At 41.9% G+C, this 26916-nt stretch overlaps 2 protein-coding genes across 9 annotated transcripts in view; both read right to left on the bottom strand.

Moving 5' to 3' along the window:
• Window positions 1-314: 314 nt before the first annotated feature.
• MKI67 (marker of proliferation Ki-67) lies at window positions 315-18133 on the bottom strand. 3 transcript variants are annotated; one of them, XM_072340933.1, is made up of 16 exons: window positions 17810-18133; window positions 17480-17593; window positions 16484-16565; window positions 16282-16397; window positions 15929-15998; window positions 15090-15168; window positions 12814-14229; window positions 12268-12506; window positions 11481-11904; window positions 9617-9732; window positions 8633-8804; window positions 8369-8497; window positions 6142-7574; window positions 4956-5031; window positions 1373-4444; window positions 315-812 (listed from the first exon to the last, which is right to left on the bottom strand). In XM_072340933.1, the coding sequence occupies exons 2-16, from the start codon at window positions 17569-17571 to the stop codon at window positions 661-663; spliced, it is 7668 nt and encodes a 2555-aa protein (XP_072197034.1). In that variant the 5' UTR covers window positions 17572-17593; window positions 17810-18133; the 3' UTR covers window positions 315-660. The 3 variants fall into 3 exon arrangements, with proteins under 3 accessions (XP_072197034.1, XP_072197035.1, XP_072197036.1); XM_072340934.1 differs by having other exon boundaries at window positions 1373-4441; XM_072340935.1 differs by having other exon boundaries at window positions 15090-15153.
• A 452-nt stretch (window positions 18134-18585) lies between these two features.
• PTPRE (protein tyrosine phosphatase receptor type E) overlaps window positions 18586-26916 on the bottom strand; it is a 68351-nt gene continuing 60020 nt past the window's right edge. For all 6 annotated transcript variants that reach the window (XM_072340263.1, XM_072340259.1, XM_072340261.1 and 3 more), the window contains 3 exons: window positions 26205-26365; window positions 22654-22789; window positions 18586-21231 (listed from right to left, as the gene is read on the bottom strand). In XM_072340263.1, coding sequence (XP_072196364.1) covers window positions 21157-21231; window positions 22654-22789; window positions 26205-26365 — 372 coding nt within the window. In that variant the 3' untranslated portion in view covers window positions 18586-21156. The remainder of the gene's footprint in view (window positions 21232-22653; window positions 22790-26204; window positions 26366-26916) is intronic.

The raw sequence follows: 26916 nt of genomic DNA, 5'->3' as shown, positions 1-26916 counted from the left end.
CTCAAATACTACACAAAGATGAAGGTTCTCAACTCTGCTCTTAAAAACGCAGTTAGATGCTGAAGCTGGATTTCCTTTCTACACGTGATACGGTAACAGAAGTAAATACATGCTCTTAATTATTTCTAAGGATACAAAGCACAGAAGACTCAAATTGTTTACAAATTTAATGAATTACAAATCTTCTCCAAAAAACAAAATGAACTTCTTTTAAAAAACATTTCAACATAGCAGTTTTGCTAATAAATCTATAGTTCTTTTTTAAGGAATATTTACAGAGCTTCAATGAAAAAGAAGTCTTAAGCACATGAAACTATGCAGAAAATAGCTTACAATTAAATGGAAAGTAAAGTAGCATGGCTTACTGACTGCTGTACCGATCAGCAGAAGAAGGGGATAAATAATGTTAGAAAGGATTAACTTTTGTATTTGCCATTCTGGACAAGCACCCCACGGTTTAAGAACCGCTACATAGACAGATCTACTAAGAACAGGTAGCTATGCCATATCTGTAAACGCATTGAGAGAATTACTTTTTTGTAACATAATGATTGCTTTCCAAATCCTGAAGTTAAAATCTGAGTGCAAATCAATTCATGTTAAAAACTTATTCATTCAATTACTGAATTGTTTTACAAATTGCTTCTGAAAATGTGAAGGCTATTTTCCGGTTCTTGCACTTGCTCTTGTGCTTGATCTTGTTCTCCTGACTGTTCCTCCAGGATTCTGAGTTGCCTTTACGCCCCCTCCGTCAAGTTCTTCTTTGGCTTTGTTTCTTCTTCCTCTTTTGGGTGATCTATTTTCATCATTATCTATTTGTAGACAGAAATATCAATTGTAAATTTATACCATAAACAAAACATTTCATACAAAGTCAGTCTTCAGTCACGTTGTTTTTCAGGATGTCCCCAGTGACCGCATTCCAAAGATTACATCCATGAATTCGACAAACCAGCTACAAAGCCCACATTTCTGCACATCCAATATCCTTTAAGATAGATCCCCGAGGACTTACAGCTATTTCAGAAAGTAGGTTAGCATTAATGAGAGCACCAAAACCAATTAGCTACCATTTCAGCTATGTAAAACTAAAATATATCCAATGCTGGAGAAAAATCCAGCAAAAATTGATATATAGGAAGAGTTGTTGCTCTCTGCTCCCTGGATTCTTACATAGATATCCAGCCTTTTGTTTATAGTTAAAAGCCTGACTTAGCTGAAGTTGCACCATACAACTCTTCCTTACTGCATTGAAGAACTCTTTATCTACATTAGCCTATGGCAGTCTACAGCAATAGATCTTTGCACACATTGTTCTATCTATTCCTATCTTACCCGCACATACAAAATAGAAAGTAAATTGTTGCCTCACCTGATTTTAACTTCTTGGGTGCTAAGACATCTGCTGGCAACTGACATTTTCTTCGACGAGCAGTGGAAGCTGGCTGCTGAGCAGGGTTAACCTCTTTTCCAGACTGCTTATTTTTTTCAGAACCAGTGGATGCCAAACACTTATTCTGAGTTCCAGAACTGTTATCATTTTCTGGCACGTTGCCCTTATCATGGAGAGAAGTAGAAGTAGCTGCCTTTGATCTGAATTCTACTTTTTCCCTCTTATTTCTCAGCTGCCTACGGTTTCCCTGGGATGAATTATTTTCCAGAGATGTACCTTCATCGTTATTAAGGTTTCCCTTTTGACCTCCGCTGTTGCAGAAGATGCGTTTTTCCCTGAGAAAACTGGAACTGGTATCCTCAGATTTGAAAGAAACTGTTTTTTTCCTGCCCAATCTTGATGGATTTTCTTCTGAAGATGGAGTTGTTTCCAGAGTCGTACTCTGCTGTTCCTCCGGAGATTCATTCTTACCATCTTCTGGCAAACCCTGAAGATATCCAGAGCTAACAGGCTGAGAAGTGCTATTCTGTTTCCTGGAGCTGCCTTTTGAAGGATCCATTTTTTCTTGGGAAGCAGATTTATCAGAAGTCAGGTTTTTAGCTTCCCTACGACTATTTTTTCTACCACTTTCCTTTGATAAGCTCTGTGTTCCCTGAGCAGAACTTGTGGCTTCTGGCAAGAAGGCCACTTGATTCCTCCTGCCTCTTCTCAGCTGATTTTCTTTCGGAGATGAAGCAATAGTTTCTAATGGAACATTATCCTCTTCAGGAGCCTCTTCCTTAATGCTGTCTTCTGGCAAGCCACGTTTTCCTCTAAGAGAAATTGAATTAGTTGTGTGTGACACCAGAGCTGCTTTCCTTCTGCCCCTTCCTAATGGGTTCACTTTGGTGAGGGACACCGGTTCCAAAGGCACATTTTGTTCTTCATTAGCATTCACCTCTTTATCACCATTTTGTGACAAGCCACACTTCCTCTGGAGAGAAGATGAACTTTTTGCCTCTGCTGCTAGATCGATCTTTTTTCTTTTGTCCCTTGCTGATGCATTTGTCTCTGCCTGCAAAGTTTTATTTCCCAAAGCTGGATTTTGATCTTCTTTCGCAGTCATCTTTTTATCATCACCTTCTTGCAACCCACGTTTTTTTCTGATAGAAAGAGAACTCGTCTCTTGTGATGCTAAAGCAACCTCTCGTCTTTTTCCCCGTCTCAGTGGATTGTCTTCTGTTGAAGAGGGAGTAGCTTCCAAAGCTGGATCATGGTCTTTTACAGAACTCTCATCTTTACTATGATCTTCAATTAAGGTCTGCTGTTCTGTAAAGGTAGAACCAGCCGCTTGTGGAATGGAATTAACTTGCTTTCTTCTGCTCCTCCTTACTTGAGAAGAAGGATTTTCTGAAGTCTCTTGTTGACCAACTTTGTAAGTCACTCCTTCCTCGTCCCCAGGTGAACTCCTTTTTTGCCCAAGTACTTTGGAACTGGTTGGTTCAAGTTCAAAATTAACTTTTCTAATTCTACCTCTCCTACGCATAGCTCCATTGTTTTGTGTTTGATTCTCTTGCAGAACTTCAGTTTCCTTTGATTTTAGTACCTGTTCATTTTCTGTCTGCTTTTGATGGTTATGAGCGTCACTGTCACTGCTTACAGCACTAACTGTTCTGGCAGAAGTGCTGTTTTGGTCTTCCAGTATTTTGTCTATCTTCTTTTCATCAACACAGCCTGAAGGCTCTTTGGGAGCAGATTTCTCTATTTCTGTTTCTGACTTGAGTGTTATTAGCTCTGAGCAGTTTACATTTTTAGCAGATTCATCAGTCTTTTGCTCTGAAGAGTCCTTCTTGCCTCTCCTGCTCCTAGTTCTGTTTGCTTCTTGCACAGCGCTGTTTGATTCCAAGACTACAACAGCAGTTGGTATTTTGTTTGTATCTCCAGAATGTGACTGTGATCTTAATCTCCGAGATGCTTCTGTTGTGTTTGCCTGAGTATTTTCAGTTTCATCTCCCAGAGATGCTTCCCTCTCATTTTTGGCGGCTGATCGTGTTTCAGCAACGGTTTCATCCAAAGTTTCCTTGATTTCCTGAACGTTCAGTGTATTTTCAGGTGCCATCCCATAAGTCTCTGATTTTACTTCTGTCAATTGTTTGCTAGCATTTCTTGAAGAGTTAACTCTTTTTTGCGTTATCTTCATTTCAACTTTGGTTCTGTTTTCAGATTCTCCTGCTGGAGCAGTCTCAAAAGTCTGCTCATCCTCTTGTATTATCTTTGTAGATGGTTGCTTACGAAGCCTCCTTGTAGTTGCATGAAGCTCCTCTGAAGAAGCTTGCTTGACTTGGTCATTCTTAGCTCTCCTTCCCCTTTTAGGTGCAATCGGTTCTTCTGTGTTTTCTACCTTCCCTACTTCTCTAGCCCTCTTCCTAGGCAGTAGAAGCATTTCTTCACTGTCTCCTGGACTGGCTTCATTAGATGTATCTTCAGAGCTTTTAAAGTCTGACTGCAGTTGACAACTTTCATTTTGACTGTTACTAGATAAACTTTCTGCCTTCACGTTTTGAAGGTCGTCTTTTATTACTATGTCATTGATGATAAAATCCTGCAAAGCCAGCTTCATAGTTGCAGGTTCTTTTTGTAACACTGAAGAATCTTTGTCACAGGACTCAAGGTTCTCATCTGGAAGTTTTAACTCCTTTGCTTCTTTCCTTCTACCTCTTCTTGGTCTTTGAGCAGCAACAGGCATCTCGGAAGTTGAAATAGTTTCAACTTTTTTCTCACCATTATGTTCTGAAATGTTTTCCTCTACCACACGAGCATTTGCTCTCCTTCCTCTTCCTAGATTTTTAGCTACCGAAGTTGAAGTTCTGACCTCACCCATCTCTCCTTGGAAGTTCTTTTTCTCCAGACCCTGCAATTCTTTTAGATTTAAATCCTTTTCAGTCTGCTTTATTGAAGCAGGATGTACAGTCTTCCTCAATCTGCCCCTGGTTGGTCTCTGAGTAGACTGGCCTTCACTAGTTGACTTCCTCTGTTGAGGATCTTCACCTTGTGAAGCATTTCCTTTGTCTTCTAAAACAGTTTTTTCACCCCATACAAAGTTTTTACATAGAAAAGAGCACAAGCAAAAATTACTCATTACTATGCCTGATAAAAATATTTGTGAGTTTTCCTAGCAGAGTGGTCTTGTACATTTAATATTCTTAATTAAAAAAAAAGGAGACTGTGGTGGTATTTCAACAGATTATGGCCAGCTTGCTGCAAAAGATGTTTTATTTGATACTGATAACATTCATAGCTTTCAGGTGACTTATTGAAAGCCTCTGCTAAGAAAGGTCATTTTAAATGGAGACCTTCTCATTAGTGTTTTTTATACACTGGTATGTTTGGAGATGACACCATCACTACATCAGAACAGTACTATACCGTTTCCTCTCCACCAATAGAACTTCAGCACTAGGAATTACTGTACAAATTTCATGAGCTACCTGATCTTTGGAGTTTCTAAAGCACATGCTTAAAACTTCCTAGTACTAAGTATATCCAGTACAACTATTTTTAAAATGGAAGTATAAATACTTACCATATCCATGACTGCAATTAGTAGAAGGATGTACAGTGTCTTCTTGCTTAGGATCCATAACACTTACTGTCTTTTCCTAGGGGAATAAACAATAATCAATAAATTCATGTCTGACAGGATTGGAAATAGTGAAGTTAGCCAATATAAAATTAAAATACTTGGGGGAAAAAAGGTCTTATTGAGTATTCTTCCCATAAAACAAAGTTAACTTAGTTTAACAACTGTATCCATATACAATACCAGCACATGAACTGAACTTAATATTTGTCATCTGAGTTAATGTTGCAGTTTTTAAAGTGAAAGACAACACTGCACAGTTGTCTGTTTTTTAATGCATTCACTAACTTGGCTGAAAAGTGTCAAAATCCCAAAAGAAGGGATACTGAAGCTGAGTCATTCAGTGTTTTGTAGTGTTTTATTGCAGTTCAGCACAGACAAACACTCAGCCCAGTGATACTCACTGTTTTATCTATGGATTCAGGAGCTTACACAAAAATCAATGCTAGTAAAACGCACAAACAAGAAGAGTGATGAAGCCGTGTAAAATCAGAATGGTAACTCAACATTATTTCAGTGAACACATGAACAGAGAACCTTCAAACAGAACACATACTAGTACAAGCAAACATATAGCATTATAGTTCTCTCTCTCTAAAAATAGGTGTTCATTCAGCAAGCAATGAATGAAAGACTTACAGGAACCAAACAGCCAAGAGGTACCACAGTATTTTGGCAAAATACTACTTCATATTTAAAGAAAAGAGAGCTTTAATATTTTATCTAGAGGCTACGAAGAAGCTGAAGAACAAACAAAGCAGCATACACACTTCTGAAAACAAAGGCATAGTAAGAACTTGACCATAATTTTTAAGTAATTTAAGGGTGCTATAAAAAGGAAAAAAAAATTACTCCTTCAGATTTGTACTAAGCTACATCTTGTAGCAGGGGGTCATGCACCTGTAAGAAGCTTCCAAGGAAAACACTGGTTGCAATCTTTACTCTTCCCAAATCACCGTAGTATTTTTCATCTAGAGGTTGCGTGCACAAGATACTTTCATGAAAACACAATGCAATAAACCATGAGGTAGTATTAGACGTTCTTAAGGGTTCATTTCAGCCACTCCAAGTCTAAACGAATTCCTTTCCTCTTCTCCCCCCTCCCTAAAAAAAAAACAAATAGCTTTACCTTCATTTTCTCTGGTGTATCAAATATTTCCTTAACTCCAACATAGTCCAGTTCAAGCTCAGAATTCTTCTGTCTGGGTTCTGCCATAAGTCTACTCAAACCCACAAAATCATCAACTGGTTGAGATTTCTCTCTGGGAGTCTTCATTAATCTACTGATACCAAATACGTCTTCTATGGGTTTAACTTTTTCCTTTGGTGTCTTGAAAATACGGCTGATTCCAACCATGTCTTCTACTGGTTGGGATTTGAATTTCGGAGTTTTCTTGATTAAATTAACTCTTGTAACATCTTTTAACGCTTCTTCTTTTTGTATCGGAATCTCCAGCAACTTTTCAGAGTCATTTTCATCTGTAATGGGTTCTGAATTTTGCTGTGGGCCCAATAGGACCTCTGCTGGCTTCAGCTTCTCTTCTGGGGTCTTCATGAGCTGCTTGATGCCTGACAAGGGCTCCACAGGCTCTAACTTCTGCTTTGGGGTTTTCATGAGCTGCTTGACGCCCGACAGGACCTCTGCTGGTTCCAGCTTCTGCTTTGGCGTTCTCAAAAGCTGCTTGATGCCTGACAAGGACTCTATAGGCTCCAACTTCTTCCTTGGGGTCTTCATGAGTTGCTTGATGCCTGACAGGACCTCTGCTGGTTCTGACTTCTGCTTTGGGGTCCTCAAAAGCTGTTTGATGCCCGACAGGACCTCTGCTGGTTCTGACTTCTGCTGTGGGGTCCTCAGAAGTTGCTTGATGCCTGACAAGGACTCCACAGGCTCCAACTTCTGCTTTGGAGTCTTCATGAGCTGTTTGATGCCCGACAGGACCTCTGCTGGTTCCAGCTTCTGCTTTGGGGTCTTCAAGAGCTGCTTGATGGCCGACAGGACCTCTGCGGGTTCTGAATTTTGCTTTGGGGTCTTCATGAGTTGCTTAATGCCTGACAAGGACTCCACAGGCTCTAACTTCTGCTTCGGCGTCTTCATGAGATGCTTGATGCCTGACAAAGACTCTACAGGCTCTAACTTCTGCTTTGGCGTCTTCATGAGCTGCTTAATGCCTGACAAGGACTCTACAGGCTCTAACTTCTGCTTCGGTGTCTTCATGAGCTGCTTAATGCCTGACAAGGACTCTTCAGGCTCTAACTTCTGCTCTGGGGTCTTTAAAGGCTGCTTGATGTTTGATACAACTTCAACTGACTCCAACTTCTGACTTGGAGTTTTCCTTTTACTTGACCGCACTTGAGATACTTGTTTCTCTGGGTTTACTGACCCACTATCTATGCCAGTATCTTCTTTCAGCACACTTTTCCCCTTTTCAGGAGTTTCTGTGGATACTGCATCAAATGCAGACTTCAGAGACTCTCTCTCTCTCAGAAAGTAAGAGATGTCTTGACAATCCTGTTTCTGTTCTGCAACATCTGAAGCGTTTAACGGTGACACCATCATCTCTCCTGAAATTAACAGTAGGTTTATATGGTTTAAAAGAAACAAGAACCAAACAACAACAACAACAAGCAATAAATCTAAGCACACTCACTGCTGCATAACTAAGCAGAAAGCAGACTCAGTCAGCCCCAGCATTCTAAGAAGCTAAAATCTGACAATGTGCATCAACAATCAGTTTGGTAATTAGCAACAAGATAATCAGCTCCTACAAGGCACAGCATAAATCTAAAACAGTAAGTATAAATTATATAAAAAAAATAAAATAAGGTTTTTCAATCTGATATAAAAAATCGTTTTATTAGTGCCTCTACTATAAATATCGGATTATTCATTCCTAATTTTTTTTCCTTTGCTAGATGCTTCTCTTTACTAAATTCTTAACAAAACAGAATTGAACAGAGCTGTAAAAAATACTAAGTTATACAGGAACACAATGACTGCCGTGCAACTATAAAACTCACCTACTTCCTGCTGTAAGATGTTGTCAATGGACAAAGTCAAGTCCACAAATAACCAACTAAAGAACTGCCATGCTTCAACAAAAGATTTACCTGAAACTACACTTCATCACATAGAAACGTCACACCAAATCCAAATGCTAAAAAATTTAATTAAAGCTTACAAAAAATTACCAAAGCTACAAAATGTTTTCTAATACATCACAGATACTATAAACTGGTTGCAAAATATTTTCTCTCTCCATCAAGCCAGTCTAGCTCAAGACTGTTCGCTGTCTCAAATAATTGTATACACTATTACCTCACATGTACACATAAGTCTTACATTCCAAACAACATACCAGATTCTTCAGGAGTATGCAGATCAGAAATCTCCATTGCAGTGAGTGTTGGTGTAAAATCATGAGCAGTGGTTAAAGCTGATGTTTTTCCACCCTTATTTTCTGGAGTTTGAAACATCTCGGTCAGTCCTATAAAACACACTTTTAATTAAAACAAACATGCATGCTTTGAAAACAGAACATGTGAAACCAAACCAAATTAGTAACAAAAAATCCCAAACAGTTGACAGGAGTAGTAATAGATTTTAAGATTCCAGAACTTACCTGTCAAGTCTTCATCCATACTCATGTTTCTTTTCAAGATCGGATTTTTTACCACTTTAGGGACCTTCCCAGCTGTTTGGACTGTGGTGGAGTAAGCTCTACCTACAACTATTGTCGCAGGAGACTCCGCATGACCTGTACTAAAATGACCTTTTATTTTTCTTTCTGGTGTCTACAGCAAGGAAAAAAAAAACAAAACAAAAATATTAGTAAATAAAGATTCTTTATATTTAAAAACTAATGAGAATCGTTCAAAACTGCCACACATTTGTTGGTCTTGTTCAGTGAATACATACTGTTCAGCATACAGAAGTGGTTAAATTGCAGCTAATTTAAAGGGTTGGCTCTTTGTGAAGTACATAGCTTGTATCTTCTTTTAAAATCTGAGGGACTGTGCCCAATGAGCCGTGTAACAATTACTGTTAGCTTTAAGAAATGCTCAGAGATTATCCCAACAGTACTTCAGTCCTAATCCTTTCCATCTTCACAGAATCATCTATCTAGGTGACCTATTCAAGACCATCAAGTCCAATCATCAATCTCATCAACAAGTGTTCAAACTAAAATAGACACTCGTTCAAATGGCAGTACAGTTTGACTGTAGAAAACAAATACTTAATCCATCTACCCAAAGCATCTCGTTATTTAGATACTTTCTTAAGATGATTTGACTACACTAAGTTCACTAAGTTTCAGTTAATGAAACTGGTTACTTATTTCACATGCTCAACATATCACACTATCCAGACACTTACCTAGTCCCTTAACTACTGCTAGCACCTAATAGAGTTGATCAAAAAGAATAAATCATTAAAAAGAATAAGATGTGATTCTTGAGTGCTTCCTACAGGTCACAATACTCCCACACATCATGAAAAAGACACTGATGTCATTTAACACCTTCCTAAAAACTTAAAAGCTTCCAGCTTCTGTAGCAAAACACCAACAAGCCGTTACCCTCTAAATAGAAGTTTAAGAATATACCTTTGGTGACTGTGCGATTTTCTTTGCTGGTCTTCCTTTTGGAACACATTTTTTGACAGCCTTTGCCTGCGGTCTTGCAACACCTAATTTAACCACTTCTGCCCACGTTTTTGCAACTGGAAAACAAAACAGGAATAACAACCTAAACTCTCAGCTGTGTAAATGGGAGTTCGTAACTATTTCTTTACGATTCCAGAGGATTCGCTGTCAAACATCAGAAATTAGTAGTTGTATCATCTGATGGCACCTATAGTCAAGTGCTGTGTGAAAACACTTTCAAATGAAGATGCTGTTTCAAGCTGAAGCTTAACAAGCAGCCACTATAGTTTTGTTTTCGCAACCAAAGAACAAAAAGACTTACACAATGTCATCGCTACCGAACCTGAAACTGAAGGCTGACCCAATTCTGTCTTCACATTTTTCGTCAAGGAAATACTTTCCCCAGTAGAAATTTGCCATCAGCTTCTCAGCCCAGCTCGTTATTACAGCTGAACTTTTCTTTGGCAGAATATGAGGTTTAAAGCCAGAGAAATGATTTTTTAGGAGAAACGTACTGACTTTTTCTTTCATCACCTATCTGAGTCACCGTGAAATTACGTATTTATACTGCTTAGAGCATTTAGGTATACACAGAAATTCTGTAACCTTTCCTACACCATCTTCATCACACACCTCTGAAAAGTGCCATGGTGTAGCTACCATTCTGTACACAGTGATCAGGAAATTAATCACAGCTGTGTAATAAAGCTGTCAGCTGACAGGAGACCTGCCTCATTTACTGCAGAAATGGCAAGAAGGCGCATGAAATAAATGATTCTTTTTATAAGAAAAGATAAAAAAAATGGGAATGCCAGTTCTAAAGATATTCTGAAGCTATTATTATTTTCTTGCCACAGTTACTGCGCAAGTTCGGGAAAGCTGGCAAAACAAAATCAAAAGCTGTCAATACTGAATGTGCAGAATATAAAGAAGAAATCCAACCACGCAGGGAATTATCTAAATAAAAGAACTGGGAAGACAAAAGTTTTCCCAAATTAGACATCCAAAAACAAAAGCGGATTGAAGATAGCGGTGTTATTTTCTGAAGATAGCGGTGTTATTTTCATTGTACAGAAGTGCAACTGATGCACAAGTACTAAAAACCACTTACGTACCAGAGATGGAGTGAAAAAGCATCAAATGTTTGTGAAGAAATCGTGCTGACAAGTGAATGAAACAGACAAAGCAACTAAAAAAACCCATATTTTGCTAAAATATGCTTTCAGCTGCATTAACAAGGAGGGCCTGAGATTATACCTCTCCATTTAGTGCGACAATCTCTGGGACACTGTATGTAGCGTGTAGCTCAAGCTCTAAAAACAGTGCTACATAAAAATATAGAAGAGAATGAAAACTACCAAATGAATGTTGGTGGGAAACTTTAAATTTCAACTTGAAAGAGTCATCTGGACCTACTTCCTTAAATTAAAAGGACATCTTGTCTTAAAAGTACCTTCACAAAACATTTTCAAGAGTGAGTCTCAGTTTTTCCAATGGTAGCAAAACTGTTTCAACCAACATTCAAATTTGAAGGATTTAAAGGCTCACTACAATTAACCTATCAAAACCTTAACTCTACCATTTATAAACTTTGGAGTGTTACAATTTACATTCTAAAGCATTTACTGCTTTAGTAACTTACTTTTTATATGTAAGAGAATGCACGATTTTGTAATTTTTTACATGTTCCAAAAAATCCAAAGTAAGAATACATGACAATCGTTGATGTCACGGGTGCAATGAACTAACAAAAGGACTAATTCAGCCTTGCCACTACTTTCCACGGTATTTAAATTCATATTAAGAATTGACTGCAGAAACGAACCTAGTAAATTGGCACTAGAAGCACCACTTCTTCTTTTTGCACTGAGTACTGCCACTGCCCCACTTCTCCTCTTCATGGGAGTCTTCTTCAAAGCATGCTGTGACCTTCTGGTTAATCTGTTAGGCGTAGTCGTCAAAAAGGTTTTCTCATCTTCATTAACATGAGCAGATTTAGGTGTTTCCACTCGGCCAGCATTTTTCTCCTTCGTATTCATATCTTTCACACCTGCATTCTGCTCTTCTGCAATGGGGGATGGAGTCGTTATTTGAGAAACAGAGAAACGTCCTTTTGTGTAAGGTGGTGGAGAGCTTAAAGTAAGTGTGGGTGTTGCTTTTCCAGAAGCAGGGGATGAGGCAGGTGGGGACTTCTGGGCTGACACACTTTTGGGTGACATTTTTCCTTTCTGCAAATGAGCACCAAGCTCCTGGTATGAAAGAGTAGAAGGGAAAGACAAGTTACTGCACAGAGCTTAACTACAAATGCTCCTCTATGTATCCAAAAAGTAAATACAGCCCTACAAAATATCATGAGATCATTTGAAAATCCTTAGATGTCACTCTCTAAAAGAGAAAACATTTAACAATATTTAAATTTCAGAAGTCCCTTTCAACTGAATCAATTAACCAACTTCATTGCTCAATTCTCAAAGCAGGTTTACTCAAATAAAGCACGCTACAGATTTTCACCGTTTTAAAACGTTTTCCAACTTCTGGCCAAGCCACGTGATTTGGCCAGAATTCCATTCATGTGAATTAGCTTAACAACTTGATTAGCATTAGTCGTTTACCTGGATTGCAAAGTGCTTCAGTCCCTGCCCCTTTTTCAGTACTGCACGTGGTGAGTTTCCAAACGGCAAACTCAGTCTGGCAGGAATGGCTCCTCTTTTAATGGGTGAGTTGGGAGGCAAGCTTTTATCAAAGAGTTCTGGACTCAGATGACCACCAAAAGACACTCGTTTTCTTTTTCCTAAGGGCTGAGGTAACAAATCGCCACTTGTCCTCTTCTGAGATATCCTTTTGGTCTTACCTATAATAAATAACAATAGCTGAAAATAACCAAGAATCAAGGAAGTCACCCTTTTAAACAGCATAGAAAACAGCACTCATTTGTGCATTCTGGATTTGGAAACTAATCAGATGGTAAATAATTCAGATACCAAAGTTTACCCAGTTGAATAACTTATTGTGTAATTTTAGGGCCAACTACAATTACGTGATAAACATCTTAGAACTGACGTCCCAGCAACTATATTTCGCTAAAGCAAAGGCATTCTCACTAACACTAGAATTTCTACAATCCAGTTCTAACAAGGCATGAGATTAAACCTATTTACCTGGTTGCTCTTCAGTTGACGGGCCAGAAGTATTTAGTTCTGAAGGAGTCTCACTGTTCTCCGGTACAGTAGCACTTCCAGAAGACCTCCTTGATGATAATCTATGAGGTCTTAGAACATGGGTATCTTCCACATCCAGTCTCTTTGGACATCCCTCAGTGGCCAGCTCCTGTTTGCCTTCACTGCCTTTTGTGTTTGCAGTCTCATCGTGGTGTTCTTGAACTGCAATTGTCTCCAGTGCTTTTTCAGTTAACTGCCCAGAGGTCCTTTTCCTTCCCCTTTTTCTTCCAGAGCCAGATTTCGGACTAGCAGGAGATGCCAGCTCTGATGTGAACTCTTCTGAAATGGATGTTTCTGAATGGATGCTTTTGTTTGTTAACTCATTACTTTGCCTGCTTTTTCTTCTGGGACTCTTAGATACAGCGGGAGACTCGGAATCTTTCTTTTTCAAGTCAGTGTTTTCCTGATCACAAGTTTCTGTCAGCGCTTCTTCTTTCACTGACTTTCCTGGTGTAAGTTGTTTACTATTTCGTCTCTGTTTTAAGCACTTATTTTCTGACAAAGGCAATTGTTGGAGGCTACCATTTCTGGACACTGCATCTTCCCCTCCTCGAGTTGTTGGAGTCCCAGTACTTACAGAATCTGTACCATGTGTTTCTTTGGCAGGTGATATGAAACTAGACCGAAGACTCTTCCTTCTGGACGTTGGTGTAGACAGAACACATTTATCAGCTTCCAAAACACTGCTCACGTTAGCTGCTTGTGTTAGCTTATCTACTACTACAGCACAGCTGTTGATTTTATCTGCATAACTCAAACACGGCTTCAGAGATGCTGCATTTCCATCGCTCTCCTTGTGGGACTTGGGTGTAACTTCAGGACCTCTCAGTTTCTCTGATGTACTCAATTCCTTATGATCTTGCAGTTGACTTCCCTTACCACTATCTTTTTTCATCTCCTTTGAAACAGAAGCTTGAGGAGTTTTGGTAAGACTCTTCCTGGTAGCACCTCCTACAGTTGAGCTCTGACTCAACTCTGAGCTGATCGCATCTTGATTCATTTTACATTCTTCAGTATTTTCATTTATACCTGTTTCTTTTTCTTTAGTTGTGTTTCCCAGCTCATAAGCACAGCCTGATGGAATTTGAGCATTTGGTTCCATCAGAACACTCTTCCCATCTTCTTTTCCAGTTTTCTGAAGTAAATTTCCTTCTTGTAGAATTTTTCTCCCTTTAACCTCATGTTTCAGCTTTTCATAGAGTTTACTAAAAGGAGACATTTCATTTTCCTTTTTAGTATTTTCTTGTATTTTGCAAGACTTGAGTGTATGTAGCTTAGCTGGCATGGCTTTGGAAAAGTTTTCCTGTGTACTTTGTTTGCTTTCAGCGGTGTTCTTTTCTTTGCACTCAGCATTATCTACAGTATAAGCAAAACACAACAAGGAGTTACATAGAAGTTGCAGAAACACAACCACAAGTTTCTTAAACACAGATGATGGTAATCCCTTCCTTTCCTCCTCCAAGAATATCAACCAGGGTCCAGGACACAGTACTGTAAATAAAGCTCTGTTAACAATAGCAATTCTCTGATAATGAAAATTCGTGTTGAAACGTTTAACAAATTTTCGGCTGTAATCTGGACCTTATTCCATATACAGATAAGGTAATCTGTGTTTTCTCTTCGGTAGTTGATGCACACAACTTTCAGGGCTGCCACGTGACAAATCTCTGAGTGCAGAATAAAAACATCATTTTGATTGGCTTAATTCACTGACTATTCTGCCCTGTGTTCACAAAGGTGTTGTATCACTTTAGCTGTACCAACACTCCTCTGGGGTAAAGCAAGATAATAAAGGAGAGCTAGAAGTTCTCATTACTCCAAATTAGCACCTCTAGAATAAAGTTACAGTGAAACAGTACACGGGCATATAAAGGTGTACTGTACACAGAGTGAAAAGTCTTTAAGAATAGGTGTGGGTTTTCTTCCTTCCCTTATTCAGCATTGCTTTTTCCTGCTGATACTCATAGAGTAAAATTAGGTTGGAAGGATCACAGAATGGCCTGGGTTGAAAAGGACCACAAAGATCAACTTTCAACCCCCTGCTATGTGCAGGGTCACCAACCAGCAGACCAGGCTGCCCAGAGCCACATCCAGCCTGGCCTTGAATGCCTGCAGGGATGGGGCATCCACAGCCTCCTTGGGCAACCTGCTCCAGTGCGTCACCACCCTCTGAGTAAAAAATAATATAACCACCCCCCTTTAATACAGGTACAAACCTGAAGAACAAAGACTTTTAGATCCTGAAGTTTGTTTGGATAACAGCTCCACTTCTGCCACCTGCTGAACATGAAGAACCTGTAAATTTGTACAATATTACAGCAGAGCAAGAAACGTTTATTCTTCCCCTTTCTACTCCACACAGAAAAACACTGACTTTATAAACATATTAAGCACTGTGTACTGGACAGCTGTAAAAGGATTCAATTGAAATCACTGAGCATTGCACCAGTTAAGTTTAGTTTAGATAGTGAGAGTTCAAGTGCTGTCTTACCACTATCAGCTCTGAATAAGCCTGTAGCAGATGAATATAAACAGCACATTCTTCCTTAGCAGAGGCCGTGAAATAATTTCATTCAATTTAATTTTATTCAATTATTTTGTTCAAAAATGAACTTATTTTGACACTTACAAACTCCGGCACTACCATAATGAAAAAGCACAGAGCAACAGATGATTGCTGAAGCATGCTTAGGCTCTAAGACAAACCTCCCCACTTAATGCACAAGGATACTGAACCCCACACTCCTCATTTTCAGCAGCTCAAGAGCTCCTTGAAAATGCTAAGGATTAATATTTAATAGCTTACCTGTATCGCTAACATCACAGGCCATTATGTATTACCAGAAACTGGCAACTCCACAATTAATAAATTATGTGCGTTTTAGGAAGTGTTTCTCTAAAGGAGTTCATTTGCATTTCCAGACAGAAAGCTTGCCAACAATAGAAAAATGAATCCCAACTTGCAAACAATAAACACGAAACCCCACAACAAAACAAGGACACAGCAATACTAACAATTGTACTTGCAAGAAGCAACCTACTGCCACAAAATTACCTGCAGCTTTTCATCTTTCGGAGATCTGGATCGTCTCTTCTTTGGAGTTGATTGGAGAGGATACTCAAATCTGGAGAGAGTATTTAAAGGTAAAATAGAATCACAGAATGGCCTGGGTTGCAAAGGCCCACAGTGCTGATCCAGTTCCAACCCCCTGCTGTGTGCAGGGTCACCAACCCCCAGACCAGGCTGCCCAGAGTCACATCCAGCCTGGCCTTGAATGCCTGCAGGGATGGGGCATCCACAACCCAATGCCCCACCAGCCAGAGCCTGTGCCATAGAGCTCTCAGCACTGCTGGCCTGCAGAGCACTCTCGAGGACCAAGGCATTCACGGTAGGTCCTTGAAACTCACCTGAAAGAACGATCAATAATGGTTAACACATCCCCATGTTTCAGAGGTACGGGCTGATGGAAATAATCACCATTCAGCTGCGTAGGATTTACTGTACTTAAATTAGTCAATATCGCCTAAAAAGAAATATCAGACACATCAGAATCGCAGCGAGATGCAACAACACAACGCAAACATCACTTAACACACACACGTAACTCACCTCCTTGTTCTCATTTACTTCAATTTTACAATGTTCTTTTGACACCTGAGGCAAATGGATGCGGATGTCACATTCTGTTCTCCTACAGGTTAAAAGGAGGAAAAGAAAAACAGACCAATGGGATTGCTATGGAATTAAGATGTCCCAGATTCCAGCTCATAACCCAAACAGCACAATGTTTGTGCCTGGCACCCTGCACACAGAACAGGCAAATCCTGCATTGAGTGATGCAGAGTAGCGTGAAAAACAGCACTGAACTAAAAAGGATAGGAAAAGAAACGAAGCAGAAAAATACACAATGTAAAGGTGTCTCAATCATCTGAATAGCAAAACATGCCAGTTCCAGAATCTGTCCAAGTGCTAACAGTACTCAGATCAAGAAAAGGGGGGCTGAATGTGGCACGGCTAAGCACAAGCCAAGTGTTACCTAACTGACACAAATGTGAAGCCAGAGATTTTCATCAGCATCACAGAATCACAGAACAGCCTGGGTTGAAAAGGCCCACAGTGCTCATCCATCCCAACCCCCTGCTATGTGCAGGGTCACCAACCAGCAGCCCAGGCTGCCCAGAGCCACATCCAGCCTGGCCTTGAATGCCTGCAGGGATGGGGCATCCACAGCCTCCTTGGGCAACCTGTTCAGTGCGTCACCACCCTCTGGGTGAAAAACTTCCTCCTCAGATCCAACCTAAACCTCCCCTGTCCCAGTTTCAAACCGTTCCCCCTTGTCCTATCAGTAACTCTGTTAACAGGGTGGAACTCATTCATCTGAATTGACAGCGGACATTTCACCATAGGCTTTCACCAAGGAATCCGATTAGCAGTTGTAGTGAGGAAAGGGCACAGAGCAGTGACACGAGTTCAGCCCCACAGCACCGCCCCACCCTCAAACGCATAAACACTGATACCGGATAATAAGCACGAAGGAGATTCCATCAGCAGGAAAGGCGCTGTTAGTACCATCCCAATGCATTGCAGTACTCAAACCGTGCTCACCTTCCGAACAAACACGAGCTGGCAGTGAGCGGAAAATAAATGCCGTCGGTCCCATTCCGTTTGATAATAATAATTTTCCCAAAGAGCGGCATCTTCGCACAACAGGAACCTCACCTATAGGAGAACGTCAACGTAACTCATCCGCGCAATGCTCTGAGTGCTTAGGAAAGCGGGTTGCAAAGTCCCATAGCGCTGATCCAGCTCCAACCCCCTGCTACGTGCGGGTCGCCCAGGCTGCCCAGAGCCGCATCCAGCCATAGCAGCACCACGCACCGCCCGGGCCCGGCCTGGAACGCTCCCCCCGCTCAGCCGTGCCCGTCCGGCTCCTACCTGCGCCTTCAGAAGCGGCTCTCCGGTTCTCCTGCTCCGACTGCGGGACGGACCGACCCGCACCGAGCGGCGCCGCGGAGCCGAGCGCGGCCCTTCCGCCACCGCCGCTCGCTGCGTCTTCCCGCGCGCGCGCCAGCGCCGCCGCGTTGGGCCCTCGCACGGCCGCGCGTATCACTGCGCCGAGTATCAACGAGTACCAAGAGCGGCACGGAAGGCTCTGGAAGCAGCTTACCGTCTCGCCGCCCTCACCTACCGGCAGCCGCCATGGCCGGCGGGGCTCACTTAGACCGGCGGGTTGCGGCAGCCGCCCCGCGGCGGTGGGACTCTTTTCTCTTCACCAAGTGCCGGCCCGGCGGAAGGAGAAAAGAAAAAACGCTCTCAAACTTCCCGAAACGACTTTCGAAAAGGCGCGCGGCTGCCCGCGATTGGTAGAACCGGAGGTCACGTGGCGACGCGGAGCATCCAATGGGAAGCCAGGAAAGGGTTTGATTTCAAACGGGCCGCTCCCCGCCTCAGAGCTGCAGTCAGGGCTGGAGTCAGCGCCGCCTCCACAGCGGGGCAGGCGATAAGCATTGGGAACCACTGATGGGGATAATGGGTTTTCGGTCCGAGCACACACACAGGAATACAATGCAAAGATTTAAGGGGAGTAATGCGGCTGGAGAGGGAAAACAAAGCTCTGTTCTTGCATCGGGATCTTGCGATTTGCATATACAAAGAATTCAGCGACATTCACCGAGATCAAATTATAAATGTCATAAAAAAAAACCACTAATAGGCGAAACTGGATGAGCCGTACATATATTAGAAAGATCTGGCATATTAAATACAGTTGGGTTACACGAGAAGGGTTTCAAGTAGCTTTACATTACAAATGGTGCTGGGGGGGATGGAAATGTGTGAGGATTGAAGACGGGTTTTCGAAGTTTAAAAAAGCCATAAGTAGAAATAGCCTAAAAAACACCCACTGCTAATTACAGTCAGCGTTCCTCGTTAAGGCCCAATTCAGCCAAGCACTGAAGGGATTGCTCAGGTGAACTGGAACCTGATCTTAACACGTGAGAACACTCAAGTCCGGTCACACAGTGACCAAAACCACGTTTACAGATCAGAATGGACGACTTCTAATCCACTATTTGGCGTTTCCATGTCATTCCAGGCAACGTAGGTTGTCCACATTGAGCCACGGGGATGCTGCAATGGGCAGCCTCTCCAATACTCATCACAGGAACCAGAAAACAAGCTTCTCAGATCATTAGAAACATAAACACGACTACGTAGCTACATTTGTGATTTCTGGACTATGTGATTGGTGTGGGTTTCTTCAGCCTAAATGTTTGCAATTGCTCCTGAGGACAAATGGGACCATAAGATAAACTGCTTTGGAGAGCAGCAAACACTTCTTGGACTTCTGTTCTATCATCACTGAATGCCTGCAGGGATTCAAAGCCCGGCTGGATGCGGATCTGGGCAGCCTGGGCTGCTGGTTGGTGACCCTGCAGGTAACAGGGGATTGGAACTGGATGAGCACTGTGGGCCTTTGCAACCCAGGCCATTCTATGATCATTGAACCTCTCTACCTCCATATTGAAAGCCCCACTGTCTCAGACCAAAGTTATTCGGTGACTACTGGTAACATTTGAGCACTCTGCCATCTTCTCAGCTAGTCAACACTTGGCGTTCAGAGCGCATCTCCTAACAGCAAGTCACAGCAAATGCTTACTCTTTAAACAACCTCCTTAAGCACACAACTGTGCAAAGAAACACAGAAGTGCATCAGCAGGAAGACAAGAAGCAGGAAATGGCAGCATCCAGAGCAGTGCGCTTACAAGCTCTTAACCTCACCTTTTCCATTCAGTATGACAGTGAGGAGAGGCAGAAGGCGCTCCGGTCTCCTCGCGGCTCTGCAAGGTGTGATGCTCCTTGTTAGCAGCTGGGAGAAATGCTCACAGGAGTGGCAGAAGGATCCACTTCAGTTGCTTCACTTTAAGTAAGGCTTTTACGTTTGCATTGATAAAACCCAGCCAACTGGACAAGACAGGACTATTGCATGTTCGTTAGGTAACTGAAGTACACATTCACCTGTTCTGTGCTCATTGATTCCTATGCGCGTTCTAAAGAGTGGAAAATATACACTTTTCATTTGTTCAACATTCAGACGCCCTGCAAGTTTTGGCCTCTCTAACCCCCAGCACATCCTGTCTGGGGATGCAATAAAGACTTCTAAACATATTTCCCCTATTATATTATCAGTAGTACTTTCATTAAAAATACATCTCTATACACAAACGTATCCCCCTTTGCTGATAATACACATGGGAAGGCAAGAACATAAAGCAGTTTTCTTCACGTTGCTCATGCTACGCTGTTCTTCTCTTGTTTTCCAGTCTTTTAACAAACAATCTTGTTGAATCTAGGAGAGTCCATCTTTACTACTGTCCTCTTCTCACAGTAGCTGGAAATTATGCACATGTACATGGTGAAGCTCTATATCCATGGCCAACCAGGGCTGTAATGCCTCTTGAGTTAGACAAATGCTAGATATACACTCCTGATATGCAAAATCTCGCTCAATAGTGACAAACTGACGTTATTGTACTTCTAGATTGATTTAAAAGCTGGTGTAATATTTAGGAAAGAACGGAATATGTGAACTTACAAAGTCACATTAATTTAAACCAGCAATTCCAATCTCCATTCCGAATGGTTGTGTCCTATCGGCAGCAGGACTCAACACAGAGCTGCCACCCACGGGGAGGTTCTTACAACCAGCCTTTAGAAACTGCAATGTTACACACAGAGGGCCGTATTCTGATACCTGGAACAGTTCCTTTGCCTTTCAGTGAGGCGATGAAATCAATCCCAAGTGAGCAGCAGCAGGTTATCAGAACACGGCCCCAAATAAACATCCCTTTTCATTTGCTATTGACTTCTGTGAAGGAAGATTTATGGCCAAAACATGGTTCCTTTAAACAGATGTACCACAGCTCGCTATCTTAATATGAAACATAAATGTAAAGACGCACGAACCGGGCAATGGCACTGCTGATAAATACCTGCAAAGTGGAAAAAGGAAATAATCAAAGAAATAAACCTCCTAGAATTAATTTACTGTTATTTAGAATAAAGGTTTCTCTACCATCTGATAGCGATATACTCTATATGAACATTATACTTTGCTTTAGAAGATATTTATCTCTCAGAAATAACTTTGTACAGCAAATGCAACTTTTAGAGCAAACGGGGTCCTATTTACAGTCAAAGTCGACAAACGAAACGACGCGGAATAAATTAATGTCATATACAACTATTTATACAGACAAATTAAAAAATAAGGCAGAAGGTTTTCATTTAAAGTTCGCATAATCGGAAAATATGTCGATGAAATCTTGTACCACTCTGTAGCAGAATTCATATTGCTCCTGAAAAACAAGAAGACAGCACAATGTACTCGGGTTGCATCACATCTTATGAATCACTGTTACACAAATCAGAGTGCTAACGGCAGCGTGTTCTAACTCGAAGCTCACAGCAACACCCATCAGTTCAGCCTCACCTCCCCCCATGTCTGCTCAGCACCCCACGGCTCCATGGGTCTGTTCTCTCTCTGCATCCAGCTCTGTCACTGTGCAGAGCTCTGTCACCACGGACAGGGGACCAGAGGACTGACCCACTGACACAGGAGGCTTCTCTCATCTCACATACCACCAACTTTTTGTAACAGGCAAATGAGAACACCCCGACCCCACAGAACCGGCAGCACAGCATCCTCCTTTTCAAAGCTGTCAGCTTCCCCTTTATGTGCAGAAGCAGCTGAGGATGAATCCATTCTGATTTGTTCCTTTAATAAAAGCAGTGGTACCTCTCTCTTGTCAAACAGGCTGATTCTTGCCTGTCAGTTAACACGATTGCAGCTTTCTAGGGGATAATTCTTCAAATGAACATCACTTCTTAAACCTGTCTTCTCATTCAGGCTGAGCTGCTGATGGCACCGGGCTGTTCCCATCGTGCTTCCTGGGCACCCCAGGGAGCCTGTCTGCTTAACTCCAGGCTTTAACAGCTTCACAGCAGAAACCGTGTGACAACACAACTTCAAATGGAGAGAACATGAAAAAAAAAAACAACTTCCCAGTTCACTATTCTCCCCTGAAATGGAGCTCCATTGGTAAACGCTGTCGATACGTATCCACACACACAGCTATCCACTGGCCTAGCGCTGTGCGTCCCAATGATGGGAGCTCTGCACCTCTGCAGATAACCCAGGCGGAGCTCTTCAGCCCCTTCCCCAGTCCACAAGGAGAAGATTCCTACCTGGGAAAGCTGCTCTCAGACACTGTTTCTAATGAAGTTTCTAATGGAAACTGTTACCTATATACAAAGTATCAGCATGTCTATGTATCTCTGAAACAATGTATCCACAGCTGTTCTTCTGTTTATTCAGTAAGGAAAACCCTCAGACCAAAGTCAGCATTTCTCCCTATGACAACTGCAAACCCGTAAAGCCCAGACATTTGGATTTAAGAAAGAACTGAGCTATGGGGAAACAGCTTAAAAGCCATTTACTTTGAGAGCTTTGTCATCCACAACAACAACAAGACTTTGGTTCATTTAACCTCACCGGCTCCTAACAAAGCACGGGCCGTTTAGCCAAGCTCTATTTTCAGAAAGGTAAAGAAAAAACCCAAACAAACCTGGAAACGCTACAGATTTCTGATACCTTGTACACACACAGCCGTCATCCATTATTTATTTCAACCCGCAACAATCCCCCTTTGTTCTCCTCCCACAAGGATATTTACAAACACACATCCTTTGAGAAAGATTCGGATTGTTAAATACCATACCAGTGTTTGCACCATATGTGGCCTCTGCAGTCTTAAGCTCTTCACAGCTTGAAATACATCTAAGAGCCCCTCAGCCTTCACTCGCTCCAGAATATTGCTGAGTGCAATGAATGTACCTGTCCTTCCAGCACCGGCACTGCAACACAAACACATCCGCTTGGCATACAGCAGGATAAAAACTGCTAAGACAACATTGAATAGAGAATACCCAAATACTAATAGCAGCTGATTTTGTCACATCAGCCATGCTGAAAGGGAGCCACAATGAATCCAAATGAATTCTGAGCCAGGCAGGAGCTGGAGTCCCTGTTATAAACAGGAGGGGCAACAGCTGTTTATGAGGGTAGACAGTGATAGGACAAGGGGGAATGGTTTTAAACAGAGACAGGTGAGGTTTAGTTGGATATGAGGAAGAAGTTTTTCACCCAGAGGGAGGTGACACACTGGAACAGGTTGCCCAAGGAGGCTGTGGATGCCCCATCCCTGCAGGCATTCAAGGCCAGGCTGGATGTAGCTCTGGGCAGCCTGGGCTGGGGGTTGGAACTGGATGAACACTGTGGGCCTTTTCAACCCAGGCCATTCTACAATTCTAGGGTTCATTCTATGATTCACCAGAATTACTATTCCAAAGCAATTTGATGAACAGTGTCCAACCCAACAAAAAGGACTGTAACTGCTCTCACAAGCTAAATGATTCCTTTTCGAACACGTAAGCTAACACAAGGAAAATACATGCAAGTCTGCACGCAGGGTGATATTACATACAACTACATAGAAGCGATTGCTCTGCCTCTAGCCTGATTACAGCAAGCAACCGAATGTAATCCCCTGTTACTGAGGTTCCTGTTGTTCTGCCATGCTTCACTCAGGATATTTTGCCCTTTTCTTCCCTTCAGACCACAATTCCATGCCAGCAAAATAGATTAGAGCGACTGTTACCTGACTTACGATACGTAACATCAGAGCCAAAAAAAAACCAAGTGAAGGGCTTTCTCTAATTGAATTGTGGCCCATGTGATACACACACAAACACAACCAAAACAATCCATCAGCAGCGGCTGTGCACTGCCAGGCCAATGGCTTTGATAGGGAATAGTCACTAAAGACAGGCTGGAATTAAGCACTCGGTGGTAAGCTGAAGTAGAAGGAAGGTTCGCTGGATTGCATAACAAGGAGAAACAGAAAATAATTTATCAAATTTAAAAATTTAATGTGTTCTTTTTTTTTTTTAATAATTTACAAGCAGGTGAAATGTAACCACGTGTCATTGCTTCTACTTTATTACCATCAAATGGAAAAACATCTGATAAGCACAGCCCTGTGAAAAGATTCAGTGCAAGTGCATGTATCCTCAGCTGGAGGAAAACCAAACAGGAATGCTGCATGGGATGCATCCCTCCCTTCCGACAATTACTTTTATCAGACTAAGGACAAAGGTGCAATCTAACAGGGCTGAGGTTTAATTGTCCTTAGCTAGTCTGTAGTAACTGTATGCGGCTTTTAAAGGAACCCACAAGCAACGTCCTCCATCTACAGCTCCAAAGAGAGGAGGAAAAAGATATGGAGTAACCCCAGATGCACAGGGTGCTCAACCACACACTGCTCTCCCTGTGTTTATGTTCACACTCCTCATGCTGAACACTCACCTCCTTTCTTCCCAAAGCACAATCTCAGCATCTCTTTAAAGAGTTTGTTTTACATTGGCTGGAGAATTTTTTGTATGGAGGACTGCATTTGAAATACCACAAAGAAGCAGATTTGTTTCAAGGGAACATGGCACTGCTCTTTTCGTACCTGCTTCTCTCCCTGCACTTCTTCCAACCATTATCTTAAGGAAAGATAACTTTTCACTTTGATTCTCTTCTTGAGACACGTTCAAAAGCCAAGGAGGCTCTGAAAGGACATGGACTGGGCAGCAGGCAAAAGGAAGGGGCCTTCAAACAACCCTGCAGTCTGGTGTTGGTTATTACAGAACAGAAAGAGACAGTGAAGAGAGGAAAGCATGGGAGCTGTGAGCTAAACAGAAGGCAGTGGGAGACACACACTGGAAGTGAAGGGAGTTTGGATTCAGCACAGATTGCCTTTGAATTCTGTTGGCAACTCAGTCAGCAAATCCCATCTAATCCACTTAGGGCTGTGCCTCTGTCCCATTGAAGAATCATTGTTTTATGCAGTTTCAGGAAGGGTTCAGTAATAATTGGAAAAAATGAAGTGGAGTTTTCACAAGTTTAAGTGAGAACTCCCATAAACCTGCCTTGGACTTGAGATGTGTTTACTTACTCATACATTTACATTCATTTACATCTGAAACCTCAGGTATGACTTCATGGAGAGGTTCAAGTACACTGCATAGGGGAGGTAGCAGCCCCAGTTCCTTCAGTCACTTCTCACAGGAAAGTTAATTTCATGTTCCACTTTTTTTCCCCCTATTTTTTAACTGTGACAGTATGGTTTGAAAAAGCCAGGAAAAATTCACATCAAATAATGAAGTCAATGCCTCAGAAGGGTTGCAATTCTAAAAGCTCAAAGTAGCAGCAGCAATACATACCCCAGATAGTTCTTAGAATCACAGAATGGCCTGGGTTGGAATGGGACCTCAAGGATCATGAAGCTCCAATGCCCCCGCCATAGGCAAGGCCACCAACCTCCACATTGAATACCAGCCCAGGCTGCCGAGGGCCCCATCCAACCTGGCCTTGAACACCTCAAGGGATGGACGGAGCATCCACAGCCTCTCTGGGCAGCTGTACCAGCACCTCACCCATCTCTTGTATCTAATTCATGTATATCAAAGACAACAACTGCTTTTACCTCTTATTTTATTGGTTGGATCTATTTGATATTTTATCCACCGTCACCATCGCTCACAATTTTACCTCTCCAGTTTTTCAGTAAGAAGTGGCTGTTCAAACTGGTCAAATGGAAAAATCAAACTTAAAATATCATTGCTGTCATTGAGTTCAGCCACCACAGGGCTGGGGAACACAAAATGTCCCAGGAAAAGCACATGAGAACAGCAAAGAGCAAAACACTGCATAAGCAAGAAAGAGGAGAAAGCTTTGGCAACTAACACATGCTGTTTACGATCCCTATGACCAAAAAACTCCAACAAAACTGAGGTTTCAGGATCTTTTTGCTTCAGCAGCACCTGAAAACGTATGATGCTGCAGATAGCCAGAACACAGACCATACTTCTCAGGTCAAGACTCTTCAGAAACTCTTTAAAACTCACTTCAGAACAAAACAGAAGTCAGCATACATTGCAAAGAACAGCTCTAACAAAGTCAAGCCTAATTCTAACTCTTGCAGCACTCAGGTTCATCTCTCTGTTTTGATAGTGTTTTGGAAGTGTTTTCTTCCAGGAATTAAATGATCAATTCTGAGGTCAGAGACATGCCAACTTTTTCTTTTCTCCATCTTTGCTTTATATTTCTTCATTTTGGGGGATGAAGCCCATTGGCTTACAAAGGGGAGCTGCCCTAACAGCAGCCAGATGGGACAATAAGAAAGCCTCGCACTTAGCTGACTGTGGGAAGGAGAAGGAGCCTCACCTGCAGTGCACCGTGATTGGGTGATTCCCCGTCTGCTGCTGCTGCTTTTGAACAGCTGCAATCAGGTCGATCATCCCTTTTCCTTCGGCAGGAATTCCAATTTCTGGCCACCCGTGGAAGTGGAACTGCCGAACCAGCCTGCTTTGCTTCTCTTGGTTACCCTACGTGCATGCAAAGAAAAAAGGTAAAGGGGGTTATTTTCAGCTTGGTCTGTAATGTGTTGGTAAGAGCTCTGTTTCTACATTCAAAGTGCTTGTAAGCTGCTTCTAATTTTCTTTTCCATTTGCACAGCTGTTTCATCTGGGTAGTTCTAAGGATGTACTTAAAGCTTATGCATCCTGAGTGCCAGTGGCTGAAAACTTACTGTGTATCAAAGCCAAACTGTCCAAAAGTAAGAAGAGCTTAACGAAATTCATTCCTCTTTGCACAACACTAATTCTTAGCTTGAAGCTAACACTATTTGTCTGGCCTTTACGTCTGCTGATTAAAAGCAGCCCTAAAAGTTCAAGCGAGCATTGCCACCCTGCCAACTTTGCCAGGCAAGCTGAATGTTCTGTCATTATTCCATATGCAATTAAATAGGATGTTTGGGAATAGACTTCACACGAAGCACTGCCTCTTCACACCTTATCCACCATCCTCCTATGGAACGGAACACACAGCACTTCAGAGTGCTTTGGCTCTGCATACGCCAACTAGCTAAGTGCATAAA

The sequence above is a fragment of the Excalfactoria chinensis genome, chromosome 6 (genome assembly GCF_039878825.1).
Source record: "Excalfactoria chinensis isolate bCotChi1 chromosome 6, bCotChi1.hap2, whole genome shotgun sequence".
Taxonomy (NCBI): Eukaryota; Metazoa; Chordata; class Aves; order Galliformes; family Phasianidae; genus Excalfactoria; species Excalfactoria chinensis.
The sequence above is the reverse complement of the archived record's forward strand: the minus strand, read 5'-3'. Positions and strand labels throughout refer to the sequence as shown.